General features: G+C 42.4%; 1 protein-coding gene across 3 annotated transcripts in view; it reads left to right on the top strand.

Annotated features, from left to right (window-relative positions):
• LOC120764916 (arrestin domain-containing protein 3-like) overlaps positions 1-26,933 on the top strand; it is a 34,068-nt gene extending 7,135 nt beyond the window's left edge. The window contains exons 3-8 of one of the 3 annotated variants that reach the window (XM_040089066.2): positions 2,750-2,897; positions 15,986-16,088; positions 16,567-16,823; positions 17,239-17,401; positions 18,225-18,379; positions 24,642-24,818. In XM_040089066.2, the coding sequence (XP_039945000.1) occupies positions 2,750-2,897; positions 15,986-16,088; positions 16,567-16,823; positions 17,239-17,401; positions 18,225-18,379; positions 24,642-24,668 (853 nt within the window). In that variant the 3' untranslated portion in view covers positions 24,669-24,818. Of the gene's footprint in view, positions 1-2,749; positions 2,898-15,985; positions 16,089-16,566; positions 16,824-17,238; positions 17,402-18,224; positions 18,380-19,968; positions 20,320-24,641 lie in introns of those variants that run through there. The other 2 variants (XM_040089065.2, XM_040089067.2) reach the window with 2 other exon arrangements.
• Positions 26,934-27,250: the final 317 nt, after the last annotated feature.

Below are 27,250 nucleotides of genomic sequence, written 5' to 3'. Positions count from 1 at the left end.
CCAGCTCTCCATGCAGTTGCTCTCTCATTCCTCTGCATCAACAGGCCAGGGAGAGAAAATAAGATGGACAAGCTTGTGGGTCAAGATAAAGGCAGATTTAATAAGAAAAAAAACAAAAGCTGTATGCGGAAGCAAAGCAAAAATAAGAATTAATTCACTACTTCCCATCAGCAGAGAAATGTCCAGCCACTTCCTGAAAAGCAGGGTCTCAGTACGTGTAGTGGTTGCTCGAGAAGACAAACACCATAGCCATGAATGTCTGTGTCAGCCCTGTCTGTGTGGTCGTATTGTGTGTCTGTGTGTGTGTGTGCGCCCTACTGTATGGACTGTTATGAGGAAAGTTAACTTCATCCCAGTCAGACCCGGTGCAACCAAATACAAAGCAATAGTGAAAAGAACCAATATGCTGACTGGCCTTACAGATTATTTATTTTTTTTTTTCTTAAAGGATACTGCAGCAGGATGAAACATTGAAGGCTGATTAGAAAATACTTTTCATTTGCGTTATTAAGAAAAAAAGTAAACATTTCAAATGTGCAGATAGAGATGTCAAACTTGTAGCAGAATGATTCTTTCTAGTAAAGTAGTAGCACAGCTAGTATTATTTGATATAGAATTTAGGGAGGGAAGCTTTGCCCATAACTTATCTTCTATTATGATGCATTTTAAACATAGTGCAATATAAAAAATCATCTGAGAGATTAAAGATTAAAGTGTAAGGAAAAGACAAGTTAGAGTTAACTGGACATGACTGGAATACAAAAATCTTATGTCCTTCATCTTATGATGGGGGGGGGAAGGAGGAGGAGGGAGAAGAGGCTAAAAGGGTAATGCTGAAAGGTTTGACGTCCCTATCCGCATATTTCTTTTTTCCCTCTCCAACTCCCCAAAAGGACTTTGTCTTTCAGCATTCAGAGCAGAATAGTCTTTATCTTTTCTATATTGTGTGTGTATATATATTAAGATGATCTCATCAGGGTAAAGGAAGATTAGACGATGCTCAAAAGCTCTCTCTTCAGAACTCTACATTGAAATATTGAACTACTGTACTTAAGGCAAAACAAACTACAAAAGCATATAGTTATAGTTAAACCACTGAGATACCAACCAAGTAAATAATAGACAATTATTTACAGAATACAATGTCCAAAATAATAATGGGACGGTACTAATGCTAATTTTTCTTGGTGGTCTTAATTTACCTTAAAAGGGCATGCTTTATTCTACACTTGAAAATGGCCTCTAAAGGAGATGTATATTCTTCTAGCACTTTTCTTGCACAATTCTTTAATTGGTTCTTAAAACTTCTACAAAACTACTGTTGAATGAATCGGAGATGATATATTTCCCCAACTTTACCATTACGTTTTTCTGAGATATGGAAATGTTGCAAATAAGTTATGCTTATTATGATACATTAAAAATACAGTTCTACATATGTCTTGGTTTGAAAGACAGGGGTCTGCCAAGGAAGGCAGGAACCTCCCTTGGAATGGAGAATATGCCCCCCTTCCCTTTGAATTATTATAACTTTGAAATTAAGGGACTTTCAGGCAAAGATATGGGAAAAGGAATAACAGTTCTTTACTAGTATGTATATGTATAACTAGACAAACAAACAACAATAATGGCAGCAACAGCAAACAAAACCAGAAACCCAGTAACAGCCTTCTCTCGGCTGTCGGGCACCTTCCCCTTTGGTGTAGTTATGGTCACAGCCGGCAGGGGCGCTGGTGGCTCCCCAGCTGGGCAGGGCAGGTGCGACGATCCCCCTGCGGCTGCAGGGGGCGCTGTGGCGGGAGTTCGGTCGTCTCTCTGCACGTGGACAATGGCGGGCACAGCCGGCAGAAGGGATTGAAAAGGGGCTTCCTTTACGAACTCCTAGGGGCAGCCAATCCCGCTGCCCCCTCTGAATAGCAAAAGGAGCTGTAGCAGGGACCTCGGAAGCAGCAAGCTGGAACAGCAGGGACGAGCAAAATCCCGGAGTGGCAGACGAGATGTATCAGAAACTCCGCACCTGTAGCTGGAACCGCGGGGCGTCCCAGCAGACAGGGGGTGCGGGCTACAGTGTAGCAAAAATCCCGGAGCAGTGGCAAAGAAATGGCGGGGGCCGGGACAGCGGCAGCCCGGCTCCCGAACACGGCAGGGTGAGGCTCCCTGGGAGGGGAAAAGGGCTCGGGATCCCGGGGTTTCCCCTGAGGTACCCGAGCAGATGGTGAGAGTCTTTTTTCTTTTAGTGAGGTAGGGTGTTAATAAGGTCCCAGTTCAGTGACTGAACTCACGAGCAAAGGCTCACCCACGGCAGAAGAAGCAGGATAGGGCTGGGCTCCGGCGGCGGCAGCGAATTCTCCCCCCCTCCCCTCTCCTCCCCTCCCCTCCCCCAGTAAGCAGCAACTCAGTCGTCCTCCTCCGACGCCGAGAGAGCAAGAGAGAGCTAGGAGCTGCACCCAGCCCCTTCCCCCAGCCCAAGTCTGGCGATATCTCTGCCCTTCCCGGGAGAATGCCCCCTCAGCTACGATAGTAAAGCCAGCTGCACTCTTCCCCTTTCTCTGTGGTTACTTCTTTTGTCACTCTGAAGTACCGGTCGTTATTGTTTCTTAGCAACAAAATGGGAGAAAATTCCCTAAGAGAAAGAAACAAAAGGAAAAATCCTAAACCCCAACAACCTACCAATTCCAAATCTGATCAATTGCATCGTTACGGGAATGAGAGACAAACTTTACTCAACTTTGACCTTTGTCCCGCGCAGACCACTTGCTACCTCATTCGAAGGCAGACACGGCAGTGTGCGGTATTGGGTGAAAGCTGAATTGCATAGGCCTTGGCTTCTACCAGTAAAATTAAAGAAGGAATTTACAGTCTTTGAACATATAGATATCAACACTCCTTCGTTATTGGTAAGAACTCACAGAACTACTCATTCCTTTTCTGGCATAAAAATAATGACAAATAATAACTGAAACAACATCAGCATGTAACTTTACCTAATATTTATTTGCTAGCTTAAGTACAGCTCTTATTTTAAGTATTATATCAGTTTAACAACTCTTTAACTGCTGGTATTTTGAAGGCTAAGTTATCCTGTACTTGGAGTTGCTTGATCTTTACAAGATATAAAATGCATTTGTTGGTCTAAACTGATACTACCAGCTTGTAGACTCCCATTAAGGAAGAAAATTTGGTGAACTGATCCTCTTAAATTATAAATAAACAATAATCTATGAAGGAACAATGCAATGCTTAATGTGATAAACATTAACTATTTTTTGTTCACTGGAGATCAAATAACTCAAGATAACAGGAAGTTACTATGTTACTATCTAAGCTTATAGGCAAACATACCTTCGCCCATTTCTGTTTTCTTTCTCTACTTGCTTAATCAGCTTTAAGTTTCAGGAATTCCAGCTTACAACTACAGCCTTCATCTCTGCGACCACCGAGGGACAGAAAGAGACCCTCCTAGCAACACGTCACACATACATCATCGGAGGAAAGAAGCAAGATAAAAGCAAGACTGAAAAATCTGCCAATTCACGGCAGTTGGTGGAGCGAGACTCCCCTGCCGTCCAGCGCTGTATTTGCCTTTGCTTTGCCTGCTGCAATGTAATAAATTCCTATTGGAACTTTTCTTCGTGTTCATAGTCTATTACAATTTGGTGCCGTGACTCGGATCCACCTGCAAGATAGGACTTTTGGTTCTGCCTGGGGGGCGCCCCGCCGATCAGTTGGCGGCCCTGGTAGACCCGATTCCTGTCTCGGTTGGACCGACGAACCTAAATTCAAAGCATTAGGCAAAGGAAGCCGGCAGACCCTATAAATTTTGTGCACAAAGGTCCGGACGAAGACGCAAGACGCGTGAGTATCTGTGTGGAAGATTCCGTTCGGTCTGGGTCGGGTATCCTGGAGTGCTGCGAGTGTGTGTGTGAGTGAGAGGAGAACCGGCAGCTCGGATTTTCCAAGCGATTGTGGACCCTCAGTAGTGCGGTTCTCACTGTCCGAGAGGGCGTGAGCCACGAACAAGGGGAAGCGAGTGATTTCCACACCACGCTTGTGTGAGGGCACTCCAGAAGATGGGACAGGGGAAGAGCAGGCCCTCTACTCCCATAAAACTCCCCCCGGTGCCTAGAGATAGCCCACTGGGGTTCATATTAGACAATTGGAAACATTACCCTAACACAGGGGGTAAAGATAAAGCTAAAATGATCCATTATTGTGTGGTAGTATGGAGTGGAAAGGAGATTTCCTGGAATATTTTTTAGCCTATTTTTGGATCATCAGAAGGTTGGGTGAGGCAAAAACTCAACTTGTGGGTAAACACTAAAATTCCTTTTAGTCAGGAGAAAGTGAATATGCTAATGTATGGGTTACAAGACCTGGGGGTGAAGTGCTCCTGTTTCCCCTCAAAGAGAGAGGACGAAAGAAAGACAGGAGTAAAGAGGAAGAAGCGTAACTAATCCCACCTCCTTACATACCGCCTCAGAACCCCCAGATTCCGGATGCACCTCCAATAGAGCCTCATGAAGCAGGGAGTAATCCCGAGCCCCCCGAGGAAGTGCAGGGACCCATAACCCGAGGTCGGGCTAGACAGCATAACCTATATCCCCTAAGAGAAATGCCTGTGGGGGGGGGGGCAGGGACCTCACCCAGCGATAGGGTTTGTTTCAGTACCTTTGAGTTCTGGGGATGTTCGGGAATTTAAGAGGGAGATGGGGAGCCTCCTGGAAGATCCTTTGGGGGTGGCCGAGAGACTGGACCAATTTTTGGGACCCAGTATTTATACTTGGGGCGAGTTGCAAGCCATATTGAATATTCTCTTCACGGCCAAGGAAAGAAATATGATTAGATGAGCGAAGATGCAGATATGAGATTCACAACATGCACAAGGACCTTTAGCAGACACCAAGTGGCCTTTGCAGGATCCCAATTGGAATCATCATCAGCAGGATCAGAGAATCAATATGCAGGATCTGAAGGGGATAATAGTACAGGGGATCCGGGAAGCGGTGCCTAGGGGGCAGAACATCAACAAAGCATTTAATGAGAGACAGAAAAAGGAGGAGACACCTACGGATTAGCTAGAACGCTTGAAGAAAAAAAAAAAAAAAAAAACAACCTGTAGATGTACTCGGGCTTAGATCCTGAGACACCGTTAGAGCAAGCACTACTAAAAACACAATTTGTGGCTAAATCGTGGGAAGATATCAGAAAGAAGTTAGAAAAATTAGATAATTGGCAAGATAGAGACCTGGATGAGCTATTGAGGGAAGCACAGAAGGTATGTGTGAGAAGAGATGAAGAGAGTCACAAGAGACAAGTAAGAATGATGGTGGCAGCAGTAAGGGAGACTAGGAGAATTGATGCCCCTCCCAAAACAAGTCAAGTGGCCCAGAGAAATGGGGGAGGGGTTCTCCGGGTAGAGAAAAGGATGGAGGCGTATGTTTCTACTGTGGGAATGAAGGACACTTTCGGAGAAACTGCAGGAAGCAGCTGAGGGATGAGAGAGTCTTCAAAGAGGACTGAAGGAGTCAAGGGCTTCATTTGCTGGGGACACGGAAACATCAGGAGCCCTTGATAAAATTAAAAATAGGTCCTCAGCAGCAGGAATTTGAGTTTTTAGTAGATACTGGAGCTGAGCGATCGACAGTCCAGGTACTACCGGAGGGATGTAAGATATCAAAGGAAACTGCTCAAGTGGTAGGGGCGAAGGGGGAGCCCTTTAAAGTCCCTGTTATTAAGAATGTACTGGTGGAATCAAGGTCCAAAATGGGAATAGGGAACCTTCTGCTAGTACCAGAAGCAGATTATAATTTGTTAGGGAGAGACTTAATTATAGAAATGGGTATTAATATGGAAGTAGTAAACGAAGAAATCAAAATAAAACTCTGTCCCTTGAGGGTAGAAGATGAGGAAAAAATTAACTCAGAAGTATGGTACACTCCTGATAGTGTAGGAAGGTTGAATATACCCCCCTTCTCGGTAATCATTAAAGATCCAGAGACACCGATAAGGGTTAAACAGTACCCCATCTCCCCAGAGGGGGGTAGGTTGTTTGTAGATGGCTCATCGTGAGTAATTAATAGAAAAAGGGTCTCTGGCTATGCAATAGTTGGGGGAGAAGGACTTGCAGTTATCGAATCAGGCCCTCAAAGTGGATCTTGGTCAGCGCAGGCCTGTGAACTTTATGCTGTACTGTGGGCATTGCAGTTTTTGAAGGATAAATCAGGTACCATCTATACTGACTCAAAATATGCCTATGGGATTATACACACTTTTGGGAAAATATGGGAAGAACGGCGGTTGATAAACTCCCAGGGAAAAAACCTAGTTCACCAGGATCTAATCAAGAAACTGCTGAAGGCCTTGAGGGGACCTAGGAAAATTGCTGTTGTTCACCTGAAAGGGCATCAAGAGGGATTGGATTTTAAAAGCAGGGGAAATAATGCAGCAGATCAGGAAGCAAGAAGGGCTGCTTTGCAGGCGTCACAATCTACCCCCCAGAAAGATCCGAAAGCTGAAAGAAAAGAGCGTGAGACTAGCAGAGGGAATTTGCAAAAGATATATAGTTTTACTATGCAGGAAGAAGAAAAGATGAAAGGAATGGGGTTGAGAGAAGACCCAGAAGGGGAATGGCGACTTCCAGAGGATAATAGAACTGTACTGTCTAAATCCATAGCTATGGATATTATGAGGAGAATACATAGCAAAACACATTGGGGGGCACAAGCATTAGTAGATCAATTCGCCACCAAACATATGTGTATTGGGGCAGATGACTTAGCAAAGCAGGTAGTGAGGGGGTGCGTTACCTGCCTAAAAGTAAATAAGGCAAATTTAAGAAAAACCTTAATAGGGGGGACGACCTACAGCATACCGGCCATTTGCTAACATCCAACTAGACTTTACTGAGTTACCAAAGACTGGGAGGTATAAATATCTATTAGTAATAGTGGATCACCTAACCCATTATGTAGAGGCATTCCCTACGGCAAAGGCAACGGTACAAACAGTGATCAAGACCCTATTAGAGCAGATTATTCCCAGATATGGGGTCACGGAAACCATTGACTCGGACAGAGGCCCCCACTTTACATCCAAAATAATTAAAGAAACCATGGCAATAATGGGAATACAATGGGATTATCACACCCCCTGGCACCCCCAAAGTTCAGGAAGAGTAAAAAGAATGAATGGAGAAATTAAAAAACAATTGACCAAACTCGTGATTGAGACCAAACTGTCATGGGTAAAATGCCTACCATTAGCATTGCTAATATCCGGACACAACCTAGATCGGATATGGGAATATCTCCATTTGAAATGTTGTATGGAATGCCCTACAATATAGAGGAACCGCAAGATCATCCAAAGTTGAGGGATCAAAATATGAATGTATACATTACCAGCCAAATGAAATATAGGGAAAATCTATAGAATAAGGGAAGGTTAGCTCAGAGACCCCCACTAGATTTGAAACTGCACCAGGTGCAACCAGGAGATTGAGTAATGATAAAGTCCTGGAAAGAAGCAACCTTGGCCCCACAATGGGAGGGCCCTTACCTTGTATTGCTTACTACAGATACTGCAGTCAGAACAGCAGAAAAGGGAGGGACCCATGCTAGCAGAATTAAAGGGCCAGTGAGCAAGCCGACTCCTGAGTAGCAGGTGACAAGCAATCCTGGAGACCTGAAGTTACGGATCCAGAGGAGAGATCATCAATGAATGGACACCGTGTAAAATATGCACCAGAACCACACTACACGGAGGAAAGATTAATTTGTAACTCTGATGTTAAGATAAAGTGTAGAGACCCAGAGTGCAATTGTTATCCCTTTGTTTGTTATATTTGTAAAATCTGCGGGGACAGGTGGTGGAGTCATTGTAGGCGAGGAACCCCTCCTAGAATTTGCAGCCCCTGTTGGGTATTGCAGCGGAACATAACTGATTGGATTCTAGAATATAAAGTTAAATATGAGGGATTAGTAGGAGAATCAGAAGAGTGGTGGAGGATTTTTGCATTAGGGATTAAACCAAAATATTATTGTTATCACCCTAATGAACCCATCCCGTTCATAGCTGAAATTGTTGACTGCACCTGCCACACACGCCTAAAGGGAATCCGGTGTGATACACCCCCAGTTAAGTATCAGAACTGGGATTCCTATGTCAAGAGGCAACAGAGTCGCCCCCGGGGACCTCCTGAAGAATATCCCTGCTGCCAAGAAGATGGTACCCCCCGTGGCTCGAGGCAACCGAGTCGATGGGAAAGGCAGAGGGGTAAAAAGCTGTGGAGGAAAGAAACCCCAGGGGTGGGACAACAAAACAATATTTGAGGAATTGCCTCAGGAATAGGAATTAGAGCAAGGACCCTGGGCAGAGAGACAGTTTGCGGTCTATGAAATAGAACAATCCTCAAATATACTCCCATTCCTATGCCCCCAATGATGCTCACCACGTGACCCAGCCGATTACTTTTCTTTTGCTGATGTTATACTTGAGCGGGATTAATGCCTTAGACAATCTACCACACCAACCCTTTAAATGGTCACTATGGCGATGGGATGACAATGAGATTTTGCAAACTGTAACTACTGTAGGAGCACCTAGTTTCAGAGTAAGATTGTGTAATCTGACCAACATAAATCATTGTAGAAAAGTACTGAACCTAACGGGATTTTACATGTGCCCAAGCTCAAATCACAGTAAAGGATATTGTAATTATCCTGGGGAATATTTTTGTGGATATTGGGGCTGTGAAACAATCGCCTCTGACTGGACACCCAGGGGAGGGCATGATAAATATTTGCAAGCAGACTTTAGACCATGTATATTTAATAAACTGATTACTATAGTGAAAAGCCGGCCGGAAGCAGCACATCTTATACTTCTTAGGACTAAGTATGATCAGATACCTAAAGAAGAAAATTTAAAAACTTTAGAGTTAGCTAGACAAGAACTGCAAAGATACAGTGAACAAAAATAAGTAAAAACAAGAGAAATGGGGGAATTGTGATAAACATTAACTATTTTTTGTTCACTGGAGATCAAATAACTCAAGATAACAGGAAGTTACTATGTTACTATCTAAGCTTATAGGCAAACATACCTTCGCCCATTTCTGTTTTCTTTCTCTACTTGCTTAATCAGCTTTAAGTTTCAGGAATTCCAGCTTACAACTACAGCCTTCATCTCTGCGACCACCGAGGGACAGAAAGAGACCCTCCTAGCAACACGTCACACATACATCATCGGAGGAAAGAAGCAAGATAAAAGCAAGACTGAAAAATCTGCCAATTCACGGCAGTTGGTGGAGCGAGACTCCCCTGCCGTCCAGCGCTGTATTTGCCTTTGCTTTGCCTGCTGTAATGTAATAAATTCCTATTGGAACTTTTCTTCGTGTTCATAGTCTATTACACTTAATATTTTAGTGAGGGACTGCTAACTTAAAAATGCAAAGTAAAAAATTTACTGCAGTGCATAATTGATGATTTCCATATGGATAGGTTTCTACTGATGGGGAGGAAATGATCGCAATTCTGTATAATCCTTTTCTGAAATATCATTTTGTTAAAATAACTTTAATATCACAACTGCTTTCAGCGAGGATTTGATTTCAGTCTGGCCTAAAAATTATTTATTTTATCCCCTTCTCAAATTTTAATCTAGAGGGGAAAGAAAATTAGAAGACCATTGAAACAAATTTCTTGTGCGTATGGATGAAAAATCAGCTCGCAAAGGGACCTTGCACAAACTCCATGAAAATCGAAGGTCTCTCATTTGACTTTAGTGGTCTTTGGATCAAGCCCTGGTGTAATAGACTATGAACATGAAGAAAAGTTCCAATAGGAATTTATTACATTGCAGCAGGCAAAGCAAAGACAAATACAGCGCTGGACGGCAGGGGAGTCTCGCTCCACCAACTGCCGTGAATTGGCAGGTTTTTCAGTCTTGCTTTTATCTTGCTTCTTTCCTCTGATGATGTATGTGTGACGTGTTGCTGGGAGGGTCTCTTTCTGTCTCTCGGTGGTCGCAGAGATGAAGGCTGTAGTTGTCCTCTTCCTTATATGGTAACTAAGCTGGAATTCCTGAAACTTAAAGCTGATTAAGCAAGTAGAGAGAGAGAACAGAAATGGACGAAGGTATGTTTGCCTATAAGCTTAGATAGTAACATAGTAACTTCCTGTTATCTTGAGTTATTTGATCTCCAGTGAACAAAAAAATAGTTAATGTTTATCACAATTCCCCCATTTCTCTTGTTCTTACTTATTTTTGTTCACTGTATCTTTGCAGTTCTTGTCTGGCTAACTCTAAAGTTTCTAAATTTTCTTCTTCAGGTATCTGATCATACTTAGTCCTAAGAAGTATAAGATGTGCTGCTTCCGGCCGGCTTTTCACTATAGTAATCAGTTTATTAAATATACATGGTCTAAAGTCTGCTTGCAAATATTTATCATGCCCTTCCCTGGGTGTCCAGTCAGAGGCGATTGTTTTACAGCCCCAATATCCACAAAAATATTTCTCAGGATAATTACAATATCCTTTACTGTGATTTGAGCTTGGGCACATGTAAAATCCCGTTAGGTTCAGTACTTTTCTACAATGATCTATGTTGGTCAGATCACACAATCCTACTCTGAAACTGGGTGCTCCTACAGTAGTTACAGTTTGCAAAATCTCATTGTCATCCCATCGCCATAGTGACCATTTAAAGGGTTGGTGTGGTAGATTGTCTAAGGCATTAATCCCTCTTAAGTATAACATCAGCAAAAGAAAAGTAATCGGCTGGGTCACGTGGTGAGCATCATTGGGGGCATAGGAATGGGAGTATATCTGAGGATTGTTCTATTTCATAGACCGCAAACTGTCTCTCTGCCCAGGGTCCTTGCTCTAATTCCCATTCCTGAGGCAATTCCTCAAATATTGTTTTGTTGTCCCACTCTGGGGTTTCTTTCCTCCACAGCTTTTTACCCCTCTGTCTTTCCCGTCGACTCGGTTGCCTCGAGCCACGAGGGGTACCATCTTCTCAGCAGCAGGGATATTCTTCAGGAGGTCCCCGGGGGCGACTCTGTTGCCTCTTGACATAGGAATCCCAGTTCCGATACTTAATCGGGGGTGTATCACACCGGATTCCCTTTAGGCGTGTGCGGCAGGTGCAGTCAACAATTTCAGCTATGAACGGGATGGGTTCATTAGGGTGATAACAATAATATTTTGGTTCAATCCCTAATGCAAAAATCCTCCACCACTCTTCTGATTCTTCTACTAATCCCTCATATTTAACTTTATATTCTAGAATCCAATCAGTTATGTTCCGCTGCACTACCCAACAGGGGCTGCAAATTCCTCTAGGAGGGGTTCCTCGCCTACAATGACTCCACCACCTGTCCCCGCAGATTTTACAAATATAACAAACAAAAGGATAACAATTGCACTCTGGGTCTCTACACCTTATCTTAACATCAGAGTTACAAATTAATCTTTCCTCCGTGTAGTGTGGTTCTGGTGCATATTCTACACGGTGTCTATTCATTGATGATCTCTCCTCTGGATCCGTAACTTCAGGTCTCCAGGATTGCTTGTCACCTGCCACTCAGGAGTCGGTTTGCTCACTGGCCCTTTAATTCTGCTAGCATGGGTCCATCCCTTCTCTGCTGTTCTGACTGCAGTATCTGTAGTAAGCAATACAAGGTAAGGGCCCTCCCATTGTGGGGCCAAGGTTGCTTCTTTCCAGGACTTTATCATTACCCAATCTCCTGGTTGCACCTGGTGCAGTTTCAAATCTAGTGGGGGTCTCTGAGCTAACTTTCCCTTTTTCCATAGTTGGATGTTAGTAAATGGCCGGTATGCTGTAGGTCGTCCCCCCCATTAAGGTTTTTCTTAAATTGGCCTTATTTACTTTTAGGCAGGTAACGCACCCCCTCACTGCTTGCTTTGCTAAGTCATCTGCCCCAATACACATATGTTTGGTGGCGAATTGATCTACTAATGCTTGTGCCCCCCAATGTGTTTTGCTATGTATTCTCTTCATAATATCCATAGCTATGGATTTAGGCAGTACAGTTCTATTATCCTCTGGAAGTCGCCATTCCCCTTCTGGGTCTTCTCTCAACCCCATTCTTTTCATCTTTTCTTTTCTTGCATAGTAAAACTATATATCTTTTGCAAATTCCCTCTGCTAGTCTCACGCTCTTTTCTTTCAGCTTTCGGATCTTTCTGGGGGGTAGATTGTGACGTCTGCAAAGCAGCCCTTCTTGCTTCCTGATCTGCTGCATTATTTCCCCTGCTTTTAAAATCCAATCCCTCTTGATGCCCTTCTAGGTGAACAACAGCAATTTTCCTAGGTCCCCTCAAGGCCTTCAGCAGTTTCCTGATTAGATCCTGGTGAACCAGGTTTGTTTTTTTTTTTTTTTTTCCCTGGGAGTTTATCAACCCTCATTCTTCCCATATTTTCCCAAAAGTGTGTATAATCTCATAGGCATATTTTGAGTCAGTATAGATGGTACCTGATTTATCTTTTAACAACTGCAATGCCCGCAGTACAGCATAAAGTTCACAGGCCTGTGCCGACTAAGATCCACTTAGAGGGCCTGATTCGATAACTGCAAGTCCTTCTCCCCCAACTATTGCATAGCCAGAGACCCTTTTTCTATTAATTACTCACGATGAGCCATCTACAAACAACCTATCCCCCTCTGGGGAGATGGGGTACTGTTTAACCCTTATCGGTGTCTCTGGATCTTTAATGATTACTGTGAAGGGGGGTATATTCAACCTTCCTACACTATCAGGAGTGTACCATACTTCTGAGTTAATTTTTTCCTCATCCTCTACCCTCAAGGGACAGAGTTTTATTTTGATTTCTTCATTTACTACTTCTATATTAATACCTATTTCTATAATTAAGTCTCTCCCTAACAAATTATAATCTGCTTCTGGTACTAGCAGAAGGTTCCCTATTCCCATTTTGGACCTTGATTCCACCAGTACATTCTTAATAACAGGGACTTTAAAGGGCTCCCCCTTCGCCCCTACCACTTGAGCAGTTTCTTTTGATATCTTACATCCCTCCGGTAGTACCTGGACTGTCGATCGCTCAGCTCCAGTATCTACTAAAAACTCAAATTCCTGCTGCTGAGGACCTATTTTTAATTTTATCAAGGGCTCCTGATGTTTCTGTGTCCCCAGCAAATGAAGCCCCTGACTCCTTCAGTCCTCTTTGAAGACTCTCTCATCCCTCAGCCGCTTCCTGCAGTTTCTCCGAAAGTGTCCTTTATTTCCACAGTAGAAACATACGCCTCCATCCTTTTTCTCTACCCGGGGAACCCCTCCCCCATTTCTCTGGGCCACTTGACTTGTTTTGGGAGGGGCATCAATTCTCCTAGTTTCTCTTACTGCTGCCACCATCATTCTTACTTGTCTCTTGTGACTCTCTTCATCTCTCCTCACATATACCTTCTGTGCTTCCCTCAATAGCTCATCCAGGTCTCTATCTTGCCAATTATCTAAATTTTCTAACTTCTTTCTGATATTTTCCCACGATTTAGCCACAAATTGTGTTTTTAGTAGTGCTTGCCCTAACGGTGTCTCAGGATCTAAGCCCGAGTACATCTGCAGGTTTTTCTCTCAAGCGTTCTAGCTAGTCCGTAGGTGTCTCCTCCTTTTTCTGTCTCTCATTAAATGCTTTGTTGATGTTCTGCCCCCTAGGCACCGCTTCCCGGATCCCCTGTACTATTATCCCCCTCAGATCCTGCATATTGATTCTGTGATCCTGCTGCTGATGATTCCAATTGGGATCCTGCAAAGGCCACTTGGTGTCTGCTAAAGGTCCTTGTGCATGTTGTGAATCCCATATCTGCATCCCCGCTCGTCTAATCATATTTCTTTCCTCGGCCGTGAAGAGAATATTCAATATGGCTTGCAACTCGCCCTAAGTATAAATACTGGGTCCCAAAAATTGGTCCAGTCTCTCGGCCACCCCCAAAGGATCTTCCAGGAGGCTCCCCATCTCCCTCTTAAATTCCTGAACATCCCCAGAACTCAAAGGTACTGAAACAAACCCTATCGCTGGGTGAGGTCCCTGGCCCGTCCCCACAGGCATTTCTCTTAGGGGATATAGGTTATGCTGTCCAGCCCGACCTCGGGTTATGGGTCCCTGCACTTCCTCGGGGGGCTCGGGATTACTTCCTGCTTCCTGAGGCTCCATTGGAGGTGCATCCGGAATCTGGGGGTTCTGAGGGGGTATGTAAGGAGGTGGGATTAGTTACGCTTCTTCCTCTTTACTCCTGTCTTTCTTTCGTCCTCCCTCGTTGAGGGGAAACAGGAGCACTTCACCCCCAGGTCTTGTAACCCATACATTAGCATATTCACTTTCTTCCTGACTAAAAGGAATTTAGTGTTTACCCACAAGTTGAGTTTTTGCCTCACCCAATCTTCTGATGATCCTAAAATAGGCTAAAAAATATTTCAGGAAATCTCCTTTCCACCCCATACTACCACACAATAATGGATCATTTTAGCTTTATCTTTACCCCCTGTGTTAGGGTAATGTTTCCAATTGTCTAATATGAACCCCAGTGGGCTATCTCTAGGCACCGGGGGGAGTTTTATGGGAGTAGAGGGCCTGCTCTTCCCCTGTCCCATCTTCTGGAGTGCCCTCACACAAGTGTGGTGCAGAAATCACTCGCTTCCCCTTGTTCGTGGCTCACGCCCTCTCGGACAATGAGAACCGCACTACTGAGGGTCCACAATCGCTTGGAAAATCCGAGCTGCCGGTTCTCCTCTCACACACACACACACTCGCAGCACTCCAGGATACCTGACCCAGACCGAACGGAATCTTCCACACAGATACTCACGCGTCTTGCGTCTTCGTCCGGACCTTTGTGCACAAAATTTATAGGGTCTGCCGGCTTCCTTTGCCTAATGCTTTGAATTTAGGTTCGTCGGTCCAACCGAGACAGGAATCGGGTCTACCAGGGCCGCCAACTGATCGGCGGGGCGCCCCCCAGGCAGAACCAAAAGTCCTATCTTGCAGGTGGATCCGAGTCACGGCACCAAATTGTAATAGACTATGAACACGAAGAAAAGTTCCAATAGGAATTTATTACATTGCAGCAGGCAAAGCAAAGGCAAATACAAGCGCTGGACGGCAGGGGAGTCTCGCTCCACCAACTGCCGTGAATTGGCAGGTTTTTCAGTCTTGCTTTTATCTTGCTTCTTTCCTATGATGATGTATGTGTGACGTGTTGCTGGGAGGGTCTCTTTCTGTCTCTCGGTGGTCGCAGAGATGAAGGCTGTAGTTGTCCTCTTCCTTATATGGTAACTAAGCTGGAATTCCTGAAACTTAAAGCTGATTAAGCAAGTAGAGAGAGAGAACAGAAATGGGCGAAGGTATATTTGCCTATAAGCTTAGATAGTAACATAGTAACTTCCTGTTATCTTGAGTTATTTGATCTCCAGTGAACAAAAAATAGTTAATGTTTATTACACTGGTACTGTGTAAAATAAGTCTTTTTAACATAGATGAAACAGGATTATTCAGAAACTGAGGAAATAGCAGGAGTAAAGATTACAGTAGTTGAGCTTAGTTATTTTGCTTTGGAAATGCAGCTTAATGGAAAGTGTGAAGATGTTCTAATTTGCTGTTAGTTAAATGAAAAGCTCTGCAGCATTATGTTGGGATGTGTAGGCTATGCAGGGTTTTGTTTTAAGCTATACAGTATTTTCTTTTAGTATTGTTTTAATTGGGGCTCTAGTATGGAAGATCGCAGAAAAAGCAATACGAATACACCAGTGGAATTAGGACAAACAATTCATCTGTATAATGCTGTTTAAACTGCTTGAGACTTTTCCTATGAAAGCAGCTTTGTTTATCAAAATATGTAATAATAAGCACATTATGAAAATTTTTATTTTCCTGTGTTGCTTTAAATACCTGATGAGATTCATGAAGCTCCTAATTTGATGGACAATACTTTTCTTCTTGCAGTCACCCCAAGCAGGCACAAAAGAAAAGACTCTGTGTTGTTGGCTTTGTACCTCAGGCCCAATATCTTTAAGTGCCAAAATTGAAAGAAAGGGCTACACCCCAGGTATGTGATCCTATAATTAGTTCTGTGTGGTTTTCCTTAATTTTTAAAGCTGGAGTCTGTACTACTGTTTTTACATAGATAAAACATTAAGGATATTTGTACCACATCTGTCTGCGTTTAGCAATCTTCTCTGTATACCCTGTTAACTGAGACAGGGCTACTTGTATCTTTAGATGGTTCAGTGACCTCATCTGTTAGACTGGCATGTTTTGGGTGTTAAACTGTTTTGGGGTTTTTTTGGATGTGTTGTTTTCTTTTTCCTTTTAGAACAGCTCATGGGGATCTTGTTTCTATTAGCATCAGTGGATGGTTTTTTTTCCAGGTAGAGCAGTGATAGCAGCATCGTTATAACAGTATAAAGAATGTGAGAGTTTGCTTAAGCTGCCTTGTAAATGTAAAGAGAAATTGAAATTGTGGTGTGTTTTGTTGAGTTTTTTGGGTTTTATTTTTGTTGGTGTTTTTTTTCTTTTTGTTTCAGGTGAATCAATTCAGATCTTTGCTGAGATTGAGAATTCCTCTTCCCGTATTGTGGTGCCAAAGGCAACCATTTACCAAACACAGGCATTCTATGCCAAAGGGAAAATGAAGGAAGTCAGACAGCTTGTTGCCAACCTCCGTGGGGAATCCTTGTCATCTGGCAAAACAGAAACCTGGAATGGCAAACAGTTGAAAATTCCACCTGTTTCCCCTTCAATCCTCGACTGTAGTATAATCCGTGTGGAGTATTCACTGATGGTATGTTGGGCAGTTTGTTTCACTCGCGAGAATGAGTAGCTTCCAACATGCCATGTAAATTTCTAGCACAGCATTTTGTGATCATTAGTTATGAAAGAACTACATGTTCTGGTATTAGTGTCATGACAGGAGGTCTGGTAAGTAAATTTAGTTTAAATCATGCAAGTTCTTAAAGCAGCTGTCTGTCAACTAAGCAAGCATTTAATGAGTAGACTGCATTTCCATGTGAGGGCTCATGTTAAGACTCTTCTTAACTTGAAGAGCTCCTGTCTCCATAGGAGCATGGGCCCTAAAAGGGGCTATTAGAAACAAGCTCCTCATGAAAACTTTCATAGAAAGATAACTTGGACTAATACTTATGAAATGCTGATAAAACCCCACATTTTAATCATATACTTGTTTCATTTTTCTTCAGGTATATGTTGATATTCCAGGAGCTGTGGATTTATTCCTTAACTTACCACTGGTCATTGGTACCATTCCTCTACATCCATTTGGTAGCAGAACATCAAGCATAAGCAGCCAGGGTAGCATGAACATGAATTGGCTTGGTCTGACTCTGCCTGAAAGACTAGAAGGTAACTTGATAATACAAATCCCAATCAATTTGCTGCTCTCTTTTGATTTTTGTCTGCTTTATTCATTGCAGTCTTGTTAACAGAGTCAAATTACATCCTTTTATAATAAAGCCCACAGGAAATCCACTGTGGATGTTTTCTTGCCACCTGCTTGTTCTGTGTAGAGCAAGAGATTTTTTTTCCCTCCCTGCCTTTTGGTCTCTAGGACAGGCAGTGAAATCTAGCTTCTTTGGAAAGTGGCGGAAATAAAAGCACAGCATACCGTTGTATCTGTGCATAACTTCATTGCTTCCACTTCCAGTATCCCAATTACATCCTTGGTTATAAGGCATTGCAACCCATAATAGCAGTTTCTGGGCTTTCTCATCAGCCTTAGTAGCCAAGACTTTGTGAAAAAATAATATTCTTTTCTATGGGAGATCTCTCATGGCCAAAGAAAGAATTATGTATTTCCTTCCTTCTCTTTTTGCATATCTAATATCTTACACTTTTTAAGTACAAATCCCAGACCTGGAGACTTCTGGAGTACAGAGGACTGCAATGTTCTGTGATTTCTACCTGTACAGAGATCAAGTTATCTTTGGTCTGATTTAAATTTTAAGGGGCTGATTAAGCCACAATCAACAGTGGTCAGTCTGTCTTTGAACATTAGCTTAATATCAGAATAAAACAAAATAGTCTCCCTTTTTTGTTTAACAATTTTTAAGTCATTGTTTATCTGCTGGTGAATCTTTCAGTGGTTGAAGTTTAATATTTATCATGTTGTATATTTTGTCATGCATAAGAACTTGTTGTTTGAACTGTATGTACCTTCTCCCTCCAGCACCTCCTAGCTATGCAGACGTGGTCACAGAGGAAAACAGACAGTCTGGCCTTGCACCTGTAGCTGCTTTTGATGATTTTCAGAGAGCACTGCAAGGACCATTATTTCCATATATCCAGGAGTTTCGTTTTCTGCCTCCTCCCCTATATTCAGAAGTAGGTATATCTGTCAGACTATGATGGTTTATATATTGTTTGTAACTGATTTTTTATTTTTTTTTTGTCTGATGGAATAAGTTTAGAAACCTGTTTCTCCTTCCTAAAATTGGAAGAAACCATTAAAATTATGATGTGGAATAAGTTAGTTTTGAGGAGGATTTTTGTTTGCAAGATGCAGATGAATTGCAGCAAGAGTTTTCCATGCCTGATTTACAGCATGGGTTACCCTTTTTATAATTTTTTTATTAATATTATTTTTTACATGAACTCTGCAACCTTAAATTTAAAAGGTGCTCCATGAGGTGCCTTAGCTTCTCCATCATGCTATTTCCTGGAGCTGCCGACCTGGGATGTAATTTTTCTTGGCAGCACTCTTCCCTAGTCTAATACTTTCTGGAAATTTTCAAAGTGTTGTTTGCCATTTTAGAAACATAATTTTTAAAAATTTGTGTAAAAATAAGGTTTCAACTCTTTCACCTCTGCTGCTTCCTAACAATTTATAGCAACCACTAAACTGTTTTGCCTACATGTGTGTTTAAATTCTGTGAGTGTAGGCCTTTCAGAAGTTTCATGTAGAAAAGTGATGTATTTGTATTAATTTATGGCTTAAGTTTTCTGAAGTACACAGTTCTTCAACACTTTTGGCCTTCACAGAACTAAAAATGCAGCCACCGAATAACCATGAATGAGATGCAAATTTCAAAGCTTTTCATGTTGTTTTTTTTTTCTTTTTCAAGAAAATGAAGTGATATAGGACAAATGAAAGAAAGTGTCCTCTGGCCAAATTTTGTCTGAATTGATCCACTTTAGGAAAACAGCATTATGTAGCACAACTTCCCGCCCCCAGGCTTGAAATGCAGAAAAAAGGGCTGTATGAAGTTAACCGATTCAATGTTGTCTAAAAGATGCAATGTACGCTTAAACTACTCTTACATCTAGTTTTTGAGACCTAAGTTAGCAGGCTTGTACCCTTTATTTCTCCTGTAGAGAGGAAGAAGAGGCAAGGTTTAGAACACACAAACTTTTTGAAACATCCTATAGGATATTTGAGGATTAACTACTTTAATTTAAAAGTAGAATGAATTTTTGTTGATGAATTTCTGCCATTTCAAGAAAAACTTCTTCGCTTCTCTCAATTAAATATGTCTTAAATTATGCTTACAGTGATATGTGTTGTCATCTTTTTTGTATATATCAGATAATTCAAAAGACTTCTGTGTGAGTAAAGGAGAATTTTTTTTAATAGCAGTTATTCATGCTTATCCTTAACTTGCCATCAACTTGTTTAAAGTCTTCCACTGGATCTAATATTTCTATTACTGTTTATCCAAAGTTTTGTCTAACTAGAACTTTTTCAGTTATTTAAATAACCCTTGGACTGGAAATGCCACATATCATTATAATTGTCTTAAACTTGTGAATTTTGACTTTTATTCCTAGGAACTGATGCTGAAATGCATTGGGTTGTTGTGGCTTTTGTTTTTGGGTTGGTGGGGCTTTTTTTTTTTGTTCTAGGCTTATTTGGTCAATTGTTTGGTTGGGTTTTTTTGTTGTTTTGGGTTTTTTTTTCTTTTTCTTTTGGTTAGATTGATCCAAACCCAGATCAGCCCACAGATGAGATACCGTCTTTCCCCTCTCGTTGAAGGAATCCATAAAAAGCTGACTTGACTTGGCTTTTGAATCACACTTGTGTTGAAGATCAAGGTGTGATAGTGGAGACTTGCTTTTAAAGGGAATTGTATTGCTCTTGCCTGTATGGTGAAAAAATGAAAAGAACCTGTGATCATGCTTTGGCACCTACAGCACATCATAGGACTTCTCCACGTGCTTGAAAACCTGCGTTCCCCTCCATTAAATAGCGGCACATACTAGGAGCAGCCTTATTAGTGTGCAGTCAGGTGTTTCAAAACACTCAAACCACGTTATAAGAGAGGAATGGCTGCTTTCTATGATTCTATGAAAATTTGCACGTGCTTATTACTTATGTTATACAGTTAACTGCCACTACAACTTATTCTCATTTGTGATGGACTGTTGTTACCACCTCCCCCCCCCCCCCCCCCCCAGTTGTTTGTGATCTGTACAACAAGGAAGAAAAGACAGCTTTGCCAAAAAAGAAAAAAAAGAAGAAGAGATGAAGGCTGACAAATGCTCTTTTTCTTTTCTTTTAATTTGATGTAGCCTGGACTTTACCTGTAAATGCACATGCTCAGAATTGTCCTAGTAGGCTGATCCCGTATCACCTCTTCAGCTTGGATCCTATTGTGGATTTATTTACAAACATTACACGCTATCAAAGTCAATCCTTGCTGTATGTTTTGCAGCCAACTGTAGTAGACAAGCAACAGATAGGTGGAGGAAGAGATAACAGAAGGAAACTAGTAAGAGACGTGATCAAGATTGTATACCTTCTTGATTTCTTAAAATAATTTGTTGCCTTTCTGCTTTTATTGCAAAGCAGTGTTTTGTTACAGACTGCCTAAAGATCACTTAATCTCAGGTGAATTCATCACTTGCCAAACTGTTAGAATGCTATTTGTTTTCTTATGTTGCACTGTTATTTATATTTGTGTTTTGGCTTTGTTCTTTGAGGGGGATTTTGAACAGGGACATGCGCAAAACTTACAAAGTGAAAGCAGCACCAGGAGACACTAGCAAAGTGTGAAAAGGGGATAATCATATGCTGTCCAGGGTTTATGGGCAGAGATATCTTAACTATTAGGGATGGGAAGGAGAAGGTTGGCTGGTTGGTTTGTGTTTGGTTTTACTTAAATAATATGTAGTTACCTAATCATCAAAAATTATATATAAAATGAGTCTCCAGTAGAAAGTCTATTTCAGATTGCAAGAAAAAATTGAACTATGGCAACTAAGCAGCAGCTCAGTTTGCCCATTTAGTATTATCTTCAGGGTTTATGATACTCTGTCACAGAATCATAGAACACCAGATTGGAAGGGAGCTCAAGGATTATCTGGTCCCACCTTTCTTGGCAAAAGCATGGTCTAGACAAGCTGACCTAGTACACCTAAAAAGTGTGCAATGTTGGGGAATCTGCCACTTCTCTGGGGAGATTATTCCAATGGCTGATTGTTCTCTCGTGTCCAACTGTAGTCTCCTGAGGAGTAACTTGTACCTATTACCACATGTCTTTTCCATGTGACTCCTTGTAAAAAGGAAGTATCCATCTTCTTTGTAGCCACCCTTTAAATACTGGAAAACGGTGATAAGGTCTCCCCTTAGCCTTCTTTTCTCAAGGCTGAACAAACTCAGTTCTCTCAGCCTTTCTTCACATGGCACCTTCCCAGACCTTGAATCATCTTTGTGGCCCTTCTCTGGACCCTCTCCAGCCTGCCCACATCTTCTTTTGTATATCAGGGACCAAAAGTGAACACAGTATTCCAAGTGGGGCCTGACAAGGCACTGAGTAGAGTGGGAGAATGTCTTGGTTTGAAAGACAGGTATCTGCTAGGGAGGGGCGGGGCCTCTGTAGGAATGGAGAATTCCAATCCCCTCCCCTCAAGTTATTACAATTTAGAAAATTAAAGAGGCTTTTTCAGGCAGAGGTATGGGGAAAGGAATAACAGTTCTTTACTAGCAAGTATAACAAGGCAAACAAACAACAACTATAGCATTAATAATAAACAGAACCAGGAACCTCGAGGGGCTTTGTTTCACAAAGCCCGGGGCAGTCTGATCTCTTGGGACTCTGAGAGCACCAAGCTGGTGGCTGGAACAGCAGGATGTCCTGCCAGGCAGGGGGCTGCGGGGCTACAGCGTAGCAAAAAGAGCAGTGCCAAAGAAGCCGCAACGGCCGGACAGGGCTGGCCTAGCTCCAGCAGGGCAGGCGAAGGGGCTCAGAATTCCTGGGCACACGAGCAGATGATGGTAGATGTCCCAGGACCAGACTTGCTGTTGACAGTGGACTCCTCCCACAGCAAGCAGCAGCTTGGCCGTCCTCTCCCATGCCCAGAGCAAGAAGAGCCCCCAGCTCCCCCAGCCCTGTCCTTTTCCTGCCCCAAAACTCGTGTGATATTCCCCCTCCAGACTTTCAGCCACCTCCTTTGTGTTGGTCAAGCACCATCTAAGCACCAGTACTTAGTCTCTTAGCAACTTATGGGGAAAAAATCTATAAGAAAAAAAAGGGGAACAAACCCCTAACCCCCAACAGAGAATTATTACTTCTTTATCTCTGCTGGTGGTGCCAGCAACCCAGCATCCTGTTGGCTCTCTGCCACAGCAGCTCACTGTTCACTCATATTCAGCTTGTTGTCCAATAGGATCCCTAGGGCCCTTTCCACAGAACATCTCCCCAGAGGGATAGATCCCAGCCTATGCTGCATTCCTGGATGACGTTTTACAGGTGCAAGATGTTTGTCTTTGTTGAACTTCATCAGGTTCTTGTTAGCCCACTCTTCCAGCCTATCCAGGTCTTCATGCAGGGTGGATCTTTCTTCCAAAGTGTTTGCTTCCCCATTCAGCTTGGTATCATCAGCACACTTCATCGGGGTACACTTGATTCCATCATCCAGATTACTTATGAAGATAGTAAACAGCATTGGGCCCAATATCGATCCCTGGGGGTCCCCACTTGTGATAGGTTTCCAGTTTGAAAAGGAGCTATTTACCACCACCTTCTAGGTGTGGCCTGTCAGCCAGTTCCCCACCCACTGCACAGACCACTTGTCTAGACCATAACACATTAGTCTCTGTAGGAGGAGGCTGTGGGAAACAGCATTGAAAGCCTTGGAGAAAACCATGTAGACAGTGTCCACTGCTTACCCCACGTAACCAAGCCAGTTACTTAGTCATAGAAGGTGATCAGGTTTGTTAAGCATAATTTGCCCTTGGTGAGTCCATGCTGGCTTTTCCCAATCCCATGCCTCATTTGACTTCTGATAGCCCCAAGGAAGATTTGTTCAATAACTTTCCCATGGACTGAATAAAACTGATGGACCTATAATCTCCGCGATCCTCTTCTAATCCTTTCTTGTAGATGGGGGTGATATTAGCCTTCTTCCAATCTCCTGGGCAGTCCCCCAATCTGTGTAACTTCTCAAAGGTTATGGAGAGCAGCCTTGCAACGATGTCAGCCAACTCTCTTAACACCCTTGGGTGGATAGTGTTAGGGTCCATCGATTTGTTGGGGTCAAGCTCCTGTAACAGTTCACATGCCAACTCTTTCTTCACTGACAATAGGTCTGTGTTTGCATCAGCCTGGATTTTTGTTCCCAAGGCCTGGTGCCCAACAGTGCTGGGTGAAGAAGACAGAGGAGAAGAAAGTATTGAGAACCTCTAGCCTTTTCAGCATTGTTGGTGACTAATTCATCTCTCCTGTTTAACATCAGGTCCATATTTTCCTTCTGTTTCTTACTGTTTACATACACAAAGAACCCTTTCTTCAGGTTTTTGACATCTCTGGACAATTTCAATTTGGGCTGAACTTTTGCTTTTCTAACTGCTTCTCTGCATGCCTTGGCAGTGCCTTTTGTAGTATTCAATAGATATTTGTCTGCTTTTCCATCTCTGGTATGCTTCTCTTGGTTTTGAGCAGACTCAGAGGCGTGCAGTTAAGCCAGGGGGAGACGTCTCTTGCTCTGCCTATTTCTTTTACCTTTAAAGGCAATGAATTGCTTTTGTGCTTCCAGGAAAGTGTTCTTGGAAAAACTCCCAGCCTTCACTAGCACCTTTACCCTCTGTGGAAGCTTCCCACAGAATCCCTCCCAACTGAGCTCTGAGCAAGCTGACGTTTACTCTTCTAAAATCTAAAACCTTTGTCTTAATGCTAAACTTTAGCGTGCTCAGCTGGCTCTCCAGTTCCACAATATTGTGATCACAGCAGCCAAGGTTATCACTAGCAGATATTACAAAGCACGTTTTCTTGGTTTGTGAGAAGCAAGTCCAGCAGTGCCTCATTTCTGCTTGGCACATCTAACATTTGTATGGGGAAGCAGTCCTCTACATATTCCAGGAACTTGATGGCTGATATATGAGCTGCTGTATTGTTCTTCCAACAAATGTCTGGGTAGCTGAAGTCATCCATGAGAACCAGGTTCTGTTGACCTGAAGCTTGTTTAAGTGACCCAAATATTGCTCCATTGGCCTTATCATCTTGGTTTGGAAGTTGATAGACTAAAACTGAGCCAGAGTATCAGTGTTACCAGCCATACTCTTAATTTGCTGAGAATTGCTCTGATTGCTCCTGGGCTGGTCCTGAGAGCTTTAAAACAAACAATTTATAACAAAAAATTTCCATTTTAGGGCCAGTTCTCTTCAACATCTTCATAAACGGCTTGGATGCAGGACTCGAAGGTATACTAAGTTTGCTGACGATAATAAAATGGGAAGAGCTGTTGACTCCCTCAGAGGCAGAGAGGCCCTTCAGAGAGACCTTGACAAATGAGAGGGCTGGGCAATCACCAACCGTATGAAGTTCAACAAAGGCAAGTGCCAGATTCTGCACCTGGGATGGGGCAACCCTGGATGTACGGACAGACTGGGGAACAAGAGGCTGGAGAGCAGCTCTGCAGAAAGGGAACTGGAGGTCCTGGTTGATGCCAAGTTAAATATGAGTCAGCAGTGCCCTGGCAGCCAGGAGGACCATGTCCTGGGGTGCATCAGGCACAGCATTGCCAACCAGTCAAGGGAGGTGCTTGTCCCGCTTTGCTTCGCACTGGTGCAGCCTCACCTCGAGTCCTGGGGGCAGTTTTGTGTGCCACACTATAAGAAGGATATAAATCTATTAGAGAGCCTCCAAAGGAGGGCTGCAAAGATAGTGAAAGGTCTAGAGGGGAAGCTATATGAGGAGTGTCTGAGGTCACTTGGTTTGTTCAGCCTGGAGAAGAGGAGACTGAAGGGAGACCTCATTGCAGTCTACAGCTTCCTCATGAGGGCAAGTGGAGGGGCAGGCACTGATATTGATCTCTTCTCTCTGGTGATCAGTGACAGGACCCGAGGGAATGGCCTGAAGTTGTATCACGGGAGGTTTAGGTTGGATATTAGGAAAAGGTTCTTCACCCAGAGGGTGGTTGGGCACTGGAACGGGCTCCCCAGGGAAGTGGTCACAGCGCCAAGCCTGACAGATCTCAAGAAGTGTTTGGACGATGCTCTCAGGCACAGGTTGTGATTCTTGGGACTGTCCTGTGCAGGGCCAGGAGTTGGACTTTGATGATCATTGTGGGTCCCTTTCAACTCAAGATATTCTATGATTCTATGAAACAAACAAAAAATCCAACAACTTTAATCAAAAAACAAAACACCCCACCAAAAACCAACAACAAAAACTATTGTCTGAGACATGTCTGATGTTGACTATTTAAAAACTAATTCATCATGTGAATCCTTGTGCAATGAAACAGCTCAGAAGGGAGGGGAGGGAAAGCTGGTGTTTCTGTATTATGCTCATTCTTATAAAGCTATGCCTTATTTTTAAGGCTTCATAAATATAATAAAATAGGCTTTTCCATAAGCGGCCTTTTTGAGAACATGAAAGATATTTTATGTTCCAAAAATGATGACAGGGTGATTAAAGGAGAGTCACGTCTTAAGTGATTCAGTTCAGATGTTTGAGCTTTGATAAGCAAGAATTGGAAATTGGGTGATGTCTTATGCTGCCATTTTTGTGACTGTCCTTTCCTTCAATCCTTTCCAACCAGACAAAATTTTATAAGTTAAAATTGTTGGCATAAAAGGGCATTTGATGATTTTACTTTTTTATCTTTTTTGTTAACAGACTAGAACAATTGTTGATATACATAGCATTGAAGCTCTTATCCCAGTATATTGGAAAAACTATATATGAAGCAAAATTGACCAATGTTGTCATAATTGATGTTGCACCACAGGCTGTGATCAGAGTGAAAAATTCTGAAACCTTATCAAATAAAGATTTTCCACTTAAACTTTTTTATTAGTTGTTCAGAGGCATTATAGGTTCATAGTAGTAACCCAGTATTTGATATAGAATCTTGATCTGAATTAGGAAAAAGTAAAATCCAACCATTAGGGAAACAAAGTGCAATGTTAAATGTTTGCTTTATAGATTCTATTCTATGGCTGTGTTTTGGTTGGGGTTTTTTGTTTGGTTTTGGTTTTTTTTGGTTGTGTTTCTTTTTTAAATTAACTTTTGGTGCTGAATATGTCCTTATGGACTTTGTTTTAAGGAGAACTATGTGGAAAGCAATTAATTTTTTTCTATTGTTCTTCCTTGTGAAAAAGAAACTTTAAAATGTTGTTTAAATGCTTTAAAATGCTTTAATTGTAATCTCTAAAATTGTTGTGACTTAAACACTTAATATGTGTCTGTGTAAAATAACAGCCATAAGGATCAAATTACTATCAGAAATGCTTATGCTATGTATCAACTGCATAGGGAAAAACTATTTCTGGAGCTACCCCACTGATTAGTACAAGAGCTGAGTTTCAGCACCTTCAGTTTCTTTGTCTTGTTTATATCAATGATTTCTTAGGGCTAGGTTTCAGCTGGGAAGCTGTAATACAATCTCCTGAACTTAGAAAATACCAATAACTTACAGGATATGAATGTTTTTTTCAGGAGCCTGCTTAAAAATTACTGTAACTCCTGACCTCTGTTCAAGTTATGTAGTGTTTTCCAGTACATATGGTGGGGGCAGGGATTGCACATTTTTGTAGGGGTGGGAGGAAATGGGGGAAGGGGAATTACTTTAAAAGCCAGATAACTGAGTGATATGCAGTTGGGATCTAAAGGTTGGTTTGTTGAACTGGGGTCAACAAAGTGTGTCTTGCTGTTTACTTAGAAGTCTAATGTTACCAGATGTTGAAAATCACTATCTGTGATTTGTGTTTTGGTCAGTAGAGCTTTGCAAGATATTAATACAGCTCCTCAACAT

Source organism: Hirundo rustica, chromosome W (assembly GCF_015227805.2).
Source record: "Hirundo rustica isolate bHirRus1 chromosome W, bHirRus1.pri.v3, whole genome shotgun sequence".
NCBI lineage: Eukaryota > Metazoa > Chordata > Aves > Passeriformes > Hirundinidae > Hirundo > Hirundo rustica.
This window is presented reverse-complemented; position numbering and strand designations above follow the sequence as displayed.